The following is an 11,876-nucleotide window of genomic DNA, read 5'->3' as shown; positions in this document are numbered from 1 at the left end:
TGGAGTGGAGGGATAACTACCTCAACTGTCCTGTGCTCCCCACCCCTCTCCCCAACATCGCCCCCCTCCTCCCAAGCCCTCCTACAGCTGATGTAATAATCTCAAACAGTGGAGTGTAATATAACTCGATGGTAGATGAGAAAATGCTGAAAACACTCCCGGCTTTGTGTTTTTGTTGCTATTCCTTTCTACTTTTTTTGTAAAGGAATTTCTGTGTGTGTGTGTGTGTGTGTGGGAGGGGGGGGGGGATACAGAACGTCACGCACACATGCGCATATAGGGTTCCACACTGACGCATCGTTTGTTGTATAGTCAACTGTTTCTCTGCTGATTTTTTTTTTTTTTTGCTTTCTTTTCCCTCCCTGCGCGGGCTGAGCCATGCCTGTACCGGATAATTGTTTTTACTGCATTCAACAGTGTTTCTCAGAAGCAACGGGTCGAAAGTCCGGACTGTGACAGTGGAGGCTCTGCAGGGACAAACTAATGCCTCCTTCTTCTTCTTTCTGAGAAAGAAGGCTGAGCTATCACGATCCTTACTGTGAAGATCTCACCCGTGTATTTTTTTTTGACGATGCCGGGTTGGACACTTTCACCGTGGAGCTGCGAGCTGTGAGAATTCTCGTGGAAGAAGCATCTTATTGTGCGTGTTTGATTTTTGTGCCGCTGGATGGAAAATTCGAAAACATCGAAAGCCCTAAAAGCAAAAGAAAGAAACAAAAGTGAGTTTTCTTCTTCTTCTTCCAGGGGGGTTCGAAAAGCGACCCCCCCTCCTTTCTCTCTCTCCTCAGCATTCCCTCAGTCAGTCGACGGATTTTTTTTTTTTTTTTTTTTTTTGCCATTACAGCTCAGTAGAGGGTGTCAGATCTTTCTTAGAGCACCGCGCTAGGATGAACGCAGTCTCCGCGTTCCTCTTTTTGTGATTCCTGAATTTGCCACAAAAAAGAAGAAGAAGAAGAGGGGTGAGAAAAGGAGAGGGAGTGAGAGAGAGAGAGAGGTTGTAGTTGGTGCTGGTGTTGAGGAGAAGAAGAAGAAGGAAAAAAATCGGCGCAAACGAGCCAGGCGAGACGCCGAGGGATGTGAGGGGGGATGCCGGTGTTTTGCAGTGGTGGGACCGCCTGTGAAGCCCCAGCGCTGGGAGTGAATTCAGCACCGGGGGGAGAGCGGACAGCTCCCGACGAAGCCGCCACCGCCGCCGCAGCGCTCAGTAACACAACCGGCGGGAAGAAAAAGCCACGGATTTGTTCGTTTTTACCCCCCCACCACCACCACCTTCCCCCCTCTCTCCATCACTGCCAAGGTCAGTGTTAAACGAACTGAAAAAGCAAAGAAAAAAACGCAAAGATGAGCCGGACTCCGCTGACGCTCTTTTCTTTCCGCTTTTCTTCCGATTATATCCCCGAACCCTGCGAGGCTGTGAGGACTCGGTCGACTTGAAAGAGACGTTTATGTTTGTGTTTTTGGATTCGTGGGGGGAACAGAGAGGAAACAAAACTGGAAGAGTGGACACGAGAGCAGGTTAGACGCAGCGTGGATGTGTGATAAAAAAAGACTGCCTTATCTCTCTCCCCCCCTTCGTAAATATCTGTATTTCTCTCTCTCCCTCTTTTCTCCCCCCCCCCCTTTTTTTTTTTGCTTCCCTCCTTCCCGCTGATGCAGACCAGACCCCCAGCTCGCGCCGCGTCTTGAATCCGGGAATGAGTCGTCCACGTTGAAAAAATGCTGCTTTGGATCGTCCTGCTGAAAGCCGCTCTTTGTCTCGCCAGTGGAAACGTTACAAGGGACGTTTGCAAGGAGCAGATATGCTCCTGCAACGAGGTGGAGGGAGACCTGCACATAGACTGCGAAAAGAGGAGCTTCACCACTCTGCAGCAGCTCACCGGCCCCAGCTCGCAGTTTTATCACTTGCTGCTGCACGGGAATTCTCTCTCTAGGCTCTTTCCCAACGAGTTTGCCAACTTTTACAACGCCGTGAGTCTGCATTTGGAAAACAACGGCTTGCACGACATCGTGCCCGGCGCCTTCCTGGGACTGCAGCTGGTCAAGCGGCTGCACATCAATAACAATAAGATCAGATCGTTCAGGAAGAGCACGTTTCTGGGCTTGGACGACTTGGAATATCTCCAAGCTGATTTTAATCTACTGAGGGATATTGACCCCGCCGTTTTCAGGGACCTAAATAAACTTGAAGTGTTGATACTTAACGACAACCTCATCAGCGCGTTGCCCGTGAACGTGTTTCAACATGTGCCCATTACGCATCTCGACCTGCGCGGAAACCGAATCAAAACGTTGCCTTATGAAGGGATCCTGGAGCAGATCCCGGGCATTGCGGAGGTTTTGTTGGAGGACAACCCGTGGGACTGTAACTGCGACCTGGTTTCGCTCAAGGAGTGGCTGGAGAACATACCGCGGAACGCGCTCATCGGGAGGGTGATATGCGAGGCTCCCACCAGGCTGCAGGGCAGCGACCTGAACGAGACGTCAGAGGCGGATCTGTGCCCCTCGCAGAGCGCCGGCGTGGACAGCAGCCTGGTGGCCCCTCCCACCCAAGAGGAGACCTCCATGGCCCGCGACACGCACCCGACGCCTTACAAGCCCAGCGGAAATGCCAGCAGGCCCCCGACGCCAGGAGGCCACGGGTCCAACAAGAACCACTCCAAATCTCGTGAGAACTGGCAGCTGAAAACGAAACCCACTCCAGTGGCGGCAGGTGTGGACAGGGAGCAGCAGCAGCTGCGCAACGTGACGTGCCCCGAGCCGTGCAAGTGCAAGCTGGTGGGCTCCAGGCAGGGGCTGGGGGTCAACTGCGAGGGCAAGAAGATCGAGAGCCTGTCCAACCTCAAACCCAAACCCCTGGTCGCTCACGAGCTCAACATGAGAGAAAACAACATCCATGCGGTGAAGAAAAACCAGCTGCTCGGCTACGCGAGCCTCAACCTGCTCGACCTGGGCGCGAACAACATCAAGGTGATCGACAACGGCACGTTTCAAAACCAGAGCGAGCTCAGGTGGCTGTACTTGGATAAGAACTACCTGGACGCACTGGTGACGGAGATGTTCGTGGGCCTCGTGAATTTGGAATATCTCAGTTTGGAATACAACGACATCCAGCTCGTAGTTGCGGGCGCGTTTAGCCCCATGCCGAATCTGAGGGTTCTCTTCCTCAACAACAACTTGCTCAAATCGTTACCCGCGGATGCTTTCCTTGGGATTTCTTTATCTAAGATCAGCCTGCACAACAACTACTTCCCCTATCTCCCCGTGGCAGGCGTGCTGGACCAGCTCAACTCGATCATCCAGATCGATTTGCACGGGAACCCGTGGGATTGCTCGTGCAAAATCGTGCCCTTCAAGCAGTGGACGGAGAAGCTGGGGGCCGACGTGATCGTGAGCGACCTCAAGTGCGAGTCCCCGGAGGAGTTCTGGAAGCGAGACTTCCGCTACGTGCGGAACGACCTGCTGTGCCCCAAGCTCTACGTCTCCCCGACGTCGCTGTCCAAAAACAGCACTTTCGCGCAGGACTCGGGGACGCGCTCGAACTCCTACCTGGAGCCCAACAGGGTCTCCATCTCGGTGCTCGTGCCCGGTCTGCTGCTGGTGTTCGTCACGTCCGCGTTCACCGTGGTGGGGATGCTCGTGTTTATTTTGCGGAACCGAAAGAGGTCGAAGCGGAGGGACGGAAACTCCTCCGCGTCGGAGATCAATTCCCTGCAGACTGTGTGCGACTCGTCGTACTGGCACAGCGGGTCTTATCACGCGGACGGGGGCGCGCACCGGGGCTTCGACTGCAGCACGCATCTCTCCACGACAAACGATGCGTAAAAAGGAAAGATGCCCCCCTCCCTTCCCTGGATTACAAACACACACACAGAGACAGATACACATACGAACTTTATATTTTATCCATTTGAACCAAGTCTGCTGCTGCTGTTGCACAGCCCCCCTGCCCCTCCTCACCCCACTCTGTAATATATGTATATGCCAAGCCCCCCCCCCCCCAAAGAAAAGGCTACAACCCATCCCTCCCCTTTTCTCTCTCCCTCCCAGTAGTCAGATTTGTTTTATTTTGTTTTTGCCGCAATCGGACCACAGATCTCTGCAAGACAGAAAAGAGGGGGGAGAGAGAGAGAATAACAACAGTAATATTATTAATAATAATAATAATAATGATGATAATTCAAAGAGCGAGCGCGTGTGTGTGGATTCAAGGACCGAGGACCCGTCCCCGAGGGAATGGTGCACGAGCGCATGAATGTAAATGTAAATACTCGGACCCGATGTATCATAATCTGCATGAAGATATTTCGCATGGTTTCAACACACACACACACACACACACACACACACACACAGCCAGAGAGACGGGCGCGCGACGGAGAGGGGAAACCATAACCACCACAAACAAGCGTAAAAAGGAGCCAACTCGACCCCTTCTCATGTTATATCAATATGACGACTATATATAGATATTAAGAGTTATATATGACTATTACAAAGTGCCATTTCTCTATTTTTTTGTGAACCTGCAGTTAGGATTTGTATTTGTTGTTTTGAACTTGTTTGGAGAAACAAAAACATAAAAGGAGGGATGAAGAGGAGGAAGAGGAGTGTGATGGAAGTGAAGCTGTCAGTGCATGTTCTTTTTTTCTGTTTGTTATCATTTTTTTTTTGATTGTCGATGAATATTTGGGGTTATTTATACTTAAGTGGCGCAGATTTTGAACAAAAAGAGAGAAAAAAAAAGAAAAAGAAACCCACGTCTGCGCACTCATCATCTCCTTTATGAATGTAAAACTGTGTTATTTTATGGTGTGCCAATTGTTCAGATATTCCGACATGCAGATGAGCATGACCAATTAACGTCACTCAGATGCTTATGCTGCAAAGTTAATGTAGCTAAAAATAACAGTGTGTTTTTTTAACCTTATTTTTTTCTTCTTCTTCTTTTTATTTATGTGTCAATGAATATAGCCTGCTTTGGGTGAGAGGAAGAAAACAAAACAAACAAACAAACAAAAAAACATCGCAACAAGTTAAAAAGTTGGGGGTATGGGGGTGGGGGGTTTATACTGTCATATTTTTTCAAAAGCAAAGAAGTGTTTTCAATTGAGCTAATGCAATTCGATGTAAACAGCGAAGGTAGACTGACATAGATAGAACGCTGTTTTTCAATGTCAGGAAAAAAAATGTATTCCTCCACATAAAAGCTTATGGCTATGATTCACTTTCATTATATTGTGAGCTTTTGTAAAGCCATCTAATCTTGTCCAAATAGGAGAAGTCACTGTATTTAGGACAAAACGTGCTTGAAAGAGGCGGGTTTTTTTGTTTTTGTTTTTTGTGGCTGGGAGAGAAGTGAGGCAAGCTGGAGCATTTTACAGAAAGAAAGAAATCAAACAAAGGCACCTACATACAAACATAACGCAGAGGTAACTAGATAAAGCAAGATGTCTTTTTTTTGCTTTCAAATTATTCACTTTTGAACTTGAGCTACTCTTCTTGAAGGGGCCGCATGGTTTTTGTGAGCTCATGACAACAATGCCATGACTGAATACCTGTTTTATTGCTATTTTTCTCTTCCCAGAGCTCAGCTACTGTCATGGGATATGCTGCTTATAGCCTATATTGCTTTACCTGAATTTAAAACAAAGAAGAAGGATGACCCCCCCCCCCCAAAAAAAAAAAAAACCCAAACAAACAAAAAAACAAAAACGAAACAAAACCCAATGACAACAACAACACAAAAACAACAACAAACAAGCATTAAAATGGCTGGGGCTTGTTTGAAAAAAAGAAAGTCAATTCTTTAACTCTGCAGTAGCTCAAACAGAAGCGAGGAATGTGCAATTAGCATTTTTGTCTTTTGACTTAATGTTTGTTATGTAAAACCCTAGCACTGGTTTTCACTTTGCCAACTGATTTTCTTTTACAAAACCCACTCCAATATGTTTAATTTCGACACGAGTTCAGGCTAATTCGGTCAAAACTTACCATGGCCACGATGAGAGTGTACAGAGACGATGTTTAGACGGGCTTACATCCCCCATACTGCCCCTCACCTAGCCTCTTCTTTCCCCCCACAAGTAGGCCTACAATTCAAGCTAGCGCTGTTCATGGTGCTGAATCATTTTTCCTGCTTTTTTTTTCTTTTGTCTGTCGGCCCCCTTTGTGCGTGCGTGCAGGACCGCGCGTGCACGGTCATGCAGCCCGCATCTGTGAAGACAAATCAGAGAGAGCGCGCGCGCGAGAGCAGCTGCGTGACCATTTGCATGTACGTGTAGCCGCCCTTACTTTCCCTCCCCTCTTTACCCCAAACCACATAATCATACGCAGCTTGACCTTGGGGACTAACATCTCAGCAGATCTGTGACAAACCAGTCACCACCCTCATCACCACCATCCGCCATTTTCGTCCTTGCCCCCCCCCCCGAAACACACCACCACCTCCACCAGCTTCCCTTTCCTCGGTTTTCCTGTCCAATCACAGGGAGGGGATATATTGGGGGTAACTATGTGTCTATTCTGTGGAGTATTTACTGTGCCACAGTCCACTGATGATTTGTCATAACTTTCAAACGCTGTGTTTCAAAGTTACATTTATATGCTTTGCGATATTTGACCTGCTTCTATTTTGTTAAATAAAGTGTGGTTGAGGTTGAGTAAAAAAAACAAAGTATTTGGTTTTAGGTTTTTATGTATTGGAGCTGGTTTATTGACAAGGTTGATTTATCATCTGTTGTAGTTTTGTATAATTTACATGCTGCAGGATTTCCACATACTTAGCATGTTGAGGCGCACCAGCTTCTGGGTTTCTTCTTAATTACTGTAAAAATTGTTATAATAATCATTGTTCTTATCAGGGTGAGTTAAGGGTTCTTCCACTCATGAGTAAGAATGAAAGCTACTTTTTTTTCTTTGCTAAGCTCTACCTTTCAACCCACATAATTAAAACAGTGTGTCTGTATCAGTGTCATGGTAGGCCAGTTATGCAGTCAAGCACTGTACAGGAAGTTAACACTAAATGTCATACACCACATAAGTTTAAGTAACAGACACCGTTGATGGGAACATCGATATGACGGAAAAAAAAAACACCACACACAAAAAACAAACAAAAAAAATCAATTTTATATTTTGTTTTTTGGAATTAGGCTTTTAATGTGCTAAACAGTGGGGCAGTGCTCAAATGTTTGATACAAAATAATCACTTGAATGTTACAAAAATGGTTTGGGGATTATTTTAGATGAAATGCTGTACTTCTCCTTGAAAAACGACATAACAGCCATTCCACCTCAGATTCATCATCAGTGTTATGTAAAAATCAATTATTTTAAAGCCATAAATTCAAATATTTTCCAAAACTGCCCTTAATTCACCCTATATTTTTTACATTTTAGAATCCCTAGAGAGACAATCACAGATTTTCATGTGCTTTTGAACTTACAGCTCTAATATCACACAATATCAAACAAAGCAACAATTTAGGTTCATGATTTATTTGGGTAGTAAAAGGGAAATTTGAAGATGACTGATATGGAATAAGGTAGACCAGAGCAGTTGTAGTTGCAAGGTTGAGATTTTGATTATATGTTTTTTTTTCTTTTTCAAATGTTTTTTTTGTTTTTGTGAGAAAACATGCTCTATGGGGAAGTTTATGATACTTCTATTTGTAAGTAACACATTTCTTTCTAAGCCTTATGATTTTGGAAGAGTAAATCTAATAGCAAGAAGTAGCTAAAGCTGACCTATAAAGAAATGACGTCACAGTTGCATGACTTTAACCACTATGCTCCTGTGTTTGGTGTGCTGACAATGAATGTCCTCAACAACTTCTGTAGTCCCATTTAACAACGTGTTAGCAAACACCTTCTCTGGAAAATGTACTAGCTTCAAAATCTATGAGTGGGGTATTATTTATGTGCTTTATGTTGTAGCAAAAGAAAAAAAAACTCCATAAAAACACTTAAAGCTTGTGTTGACCTTATTTCAGGCTTTCAAAAACAAACAAACTTGGACTTCCAGAGAAGTGACCAGAAGTACAAAGGGCCAATTAATCTCCTGATTTTAGGACTCATTCCTACTGTACAAACTACTACTATAAACATGGTATGCACATGCTCAGTATAGGCATCTCAGAGGAAAGCTTGGTAGAAGTACTGAACAAACCAACAAACAAAAAGGAAAACGTTTTGTGGAAGTTATTTTTGTGATGTATTATTTTGTCTTTACTGCTGTGTAGATGTTTTCACCGTTGGTAAAACACACACTCACACACTGGTGATGGCAAGCTACACTGTAGCAACAGCCACCCTGGGGCGCACTGACAGACGCGAGGCTGCCGGACACTGGCGCCACCGGGCCCTCTGACCACCACCAGTAAGCAACGGGTGAAGTGTCTTGCCCAAGGACACAACAACCGAGACTGTCCGAGCCGGGGCTCGAACCGGCAACCTTCCAATTACAAGGCGAACTCCCAACTCTTGAGCCACGATCGCCCCTATCACCTTTAACCTTACATCAATTTTATCATTAGCATACTCGTTAATTTGGCAATTGCTGATATAAAAAAATCACCATGGAATCTGACATCTTGCACTAAATTGGAAATTTTGAAAATTTTAGTTTTTGTACTGAAAAATATAAAGTGGACATTTGCAACAATTGTTTTAAATTGCATAATTATGATGCAATTTATATGAAAAAATGTATAATAACATATAGATAATGACACAGTTTATAAATATAAGTATTCTCAGTTACAATTGTCTTTTGACTCCCTTAAATTGATATCTCTCACCCACATGCTGTTGTTTAGCTTTTATGATTCAGAACACAAGGGGATTTGTTTCAGCTAATGTTATCTATGGTATAAATACAAATTTTGCATTTAATGGATGGTGTGAATGCAGTACCTCATGCAGAGCGCTATACTGTGTGTAATCCTAGCTAACGTCTTCAAAACATTACACTCCATCTGTGTGAATACGTTAGAGACTGTTAGGTGATCCTGTGCCGCAGTCCCGTGTGACTCAGTGAACAACACTGGGACCCATTCATTAATGCAATGGATGATAGCTGTTGGAAACACAGCAGAGTGTTGTAGCCTCTTTTACACGCTGGGCACACAGCACTCCAACACTGTTGTGGCCCAGCAGGCCTGCCATAGTTTGTGTGATATTCCCCCCGAGGAGCTGGCAGTTGATGCAACACTTTCAGCAGGGATAACATCATCTGTGTACCTTATAACACTCAGCCTTTGGTGGAAGTCTCAATGGTCTCGCTTTGGTTTAAGTTGGGGCTATTTAATCCTCTCGGTACTGAGAACATACTGCATGTGGTTGGTATTTGGAAGATGTGCTGTTTTAAATTTACTGTTACATTTCCTAGGTAACTAAAATGTGGCTGGTTTGGCTGGTTACTCATCAGCTGAAAATCCCATTAAGGCTTCAACACCCACTTCTAACATTATCTGTTTTTGGTGCCAATTCAAGCACATCTGCTGGGTTTTTTTGTTCTTTTTTTGTATGGTGATTGTGTTACAAAATAAGTGATTACCTCATTGGTAGCAACTTTAATTTGTGACCACAAGATCCCAGCTGGAAACAAAACTGTCTGTCATTTGGCATATTTGTCACTTTGTTTGCCTCAGATTTAAGCAAAATCACAAATGACAGGTTGTGGATTTAAAAAAACAAAATTCCAATCAAAAAAACTAAGTGCCAGTGTACCCTTTCAATTTGAGTTAAAGCGTTTGTGCCTTAGTTTTTATGTGACTCTCAACGGTCAAATCCAATGTGTCGGCACTCGCTTAGGTTTTTAGCCCCCCCCCACCCCCCCCCCCCCCAAAAAAAAAAAAAAAAAAAGATTTTAAGCTCGGGTATTAGCTTTTGAAGCTGGCTTTGGTGGAACTCCCATGTGTTGCTCTGAGGAGGTGCCAGGAGCTTTGCACTTCCAAACTCTGCAGCCATTGCAACCCTTCCTGCTATCCCATAGGGGTGTGTAGCAGTGATTATCTGGCATTATCCGCAGGGATTTCTTGGTGTTACTCCCAGATATTATTATTAGCCCATCCGCTGCAGAGCACTTAGCTTATAAGTCTCAGTGGCTGGTTTTTATTAGCCGTTCTTTGTGAGCCACAGTAGTTATAGAATAACGGCCATTCTTTAATGTTGTGCTTGCACCAGTGATTGAGTTTAGTATTAGCTTGAATACACTAGAGTGCAAGTGTTTTACATGAATGGAAACACAGCTGTGGGACATGCAGGAATTAGCCCCTATAATCATTGAGCTTGTTAATATACTTTTCAGCATGCAAACACATCCTAAAAACACATCTCAAGTTTAATTACACTAACAAAGCAAAATCTTTAGAGGGTAAAAATTTGTTTTGCCTGCTGCCTTGGTCAATGTACTTATTTTCAAAATGGCTAATCAGTCTTTTACCATCGTGTATTTGCTGTTGTGACACCTAAACTGGAGCTGAAGCAGTGTGGAGTGGTGCATCAAAGTTTGGCTATACCAAATAGCAGCAAAGCAAGTAATAACTCGGCATGCTTTTGAAGGAGCGATATGCGCTATAAGTTCAAATGTGGGTAGATAAATCAATCAAACCATAAGCGATTCAAATATTTCAAGCCTTACTCACATTCCCACATCTGACAGACAGATTATGGTGCAAACATCCTAAGTAATTAAAAGGATGTCTACTCATAATTGACCCAGATCTGGTGTCAACCCACTGCAAACTGGCCCGCGTCAAACCACCAAGCGGGACCTTTAATCAAGATGAGTGAATGGCCTCCCGAGTGTTTCCTCCAGCTCTAAGTAATCCTCTTCTTGCAGCCTCCACTTATTGATTATCTCATTGATTTGATTTAGGAGCCACACGCGCACCCATCCCTCACTGGCATTTCAAGCATTATGTGGCTGTACCTGATCTGATTACGCTGCTCATTTGGGAGCTACAAGCATAATATGGAATAAGGGTTTGTTTGCAATCATAAAGTTAGGATGTCCAGTCTCAAAGGAGGCCTTTAAGGATGGATTAGACCAGGGGTCTCCAACTCCAGGCCTCTAGGGCCGGTGTCCTGCAGGTTTTAGATATAACCCTGGGTCAACACACCTGAATCAAATGATTAGTTCATTACCAGCCTCTGGAGAACTTCAACACAAGCTGAGGAGGTAATTTAGTCATTTGAATCAGCTGTGCTGGATCAAGGACACATCTAAAACCTGCAGGACACCGGCCCTCGAGGCCTGGAGTTGGAGACCCCTGGATTAGACTTTCTAACCTTATTGCATTGCAGTTAACTTTTGCTTTGCCACATCTTGGTCCTGACAATGTTGAGCCTGGTTGTTTCAAGTCAGATGCAGATCCAGCTAATATGTGCAGAATGTGAGGTGCTTTTTTGTAAATATTTGGGAGACAGCCAAATGTTACAGCAATCACAATACATGCTGTAATACATGTAAAGTCTGGCTCATGAGTTTTGGGCCTTGTCTGTCCTACAGAACTCTTGCCAATGCCCTAAAGTGCGAAAAGTAGGACAGATTAGGCCAAAATGTCTCTGCTATCTCTGCATTATTTTAGCACACCTCGTGCTGCACATATAAGAAAAAGGATGTAGGTTCACACACACATGCACGCACTCCACCTCGAAGGCTCAAAGGAATTTTAATTTCCTGAAGCTATTTTGGTCTGAACTCAAGGAAATCTGCCCTCGTCACTTTTTAAAATCATCCAGCCGGTCAGAGAACAGCTTGTAGCTGGGCCAAAGGGAGTTTGGCCTATTGAGCACACTTTAAGTGCCTCTTGAAGTCCAGACATGCAGCAAAGCAATTAGTTTATGTTGCTATTTCTGCATACCTGTCCGTT

General features: G+C 44.5%; 1 protein-coding gene across 1 annotated transcript; it reads left to right on the top strand.

Annotated features, from left to right (window-relative positions):
- The first annotated feature begins 272 nt into the window (after positions 1-272).
- Positions 273-9,831, top strand: slitrk1 (SLIT and NTRK like family member 1). Its single transcript, XM_084921404.1, has 2 exons — positions 273-1,515; positions 1,657-9,831. The coding sequence occupies exon 2, from the start codon at positions 1,717-1,719 to the stop codon at positions 3,820-3,822; it is 2,106 nt and encodes a 701-aa protein (XP_084777530.1). The 5' UTR covers positions 273-1,515; positions 1,657-1,716; the 3' UTR covers positions 3,823-9,831.
- The last annotated feature ends 2,045 nt before the right edge of the window (positions 9,832-11,876 follow it).

The sequence above is a fragment of the Perissodus microlepis genome, chromosome 23, assembly GCF_051167445.1.
Source record: "Perissodus microlepis isolate ML-2025 ecotype Zambia chromosome 23, ASM5116744v1, whole genome shotgun sequence".
In the NCBI taxonomy this organism is placed as follows: domain Eukaryota; kingdom Metazoa; phylum Chordata; class Actinopteri; order Cichliformes; family Cichlidae; genus Perissodus; species Perissodus microlepis.
The sequence above is the reverse complement of the archived record's forward strand: the minus strand, read 5'-3'. Positions and strand labels throughout refer to the sequence as shown.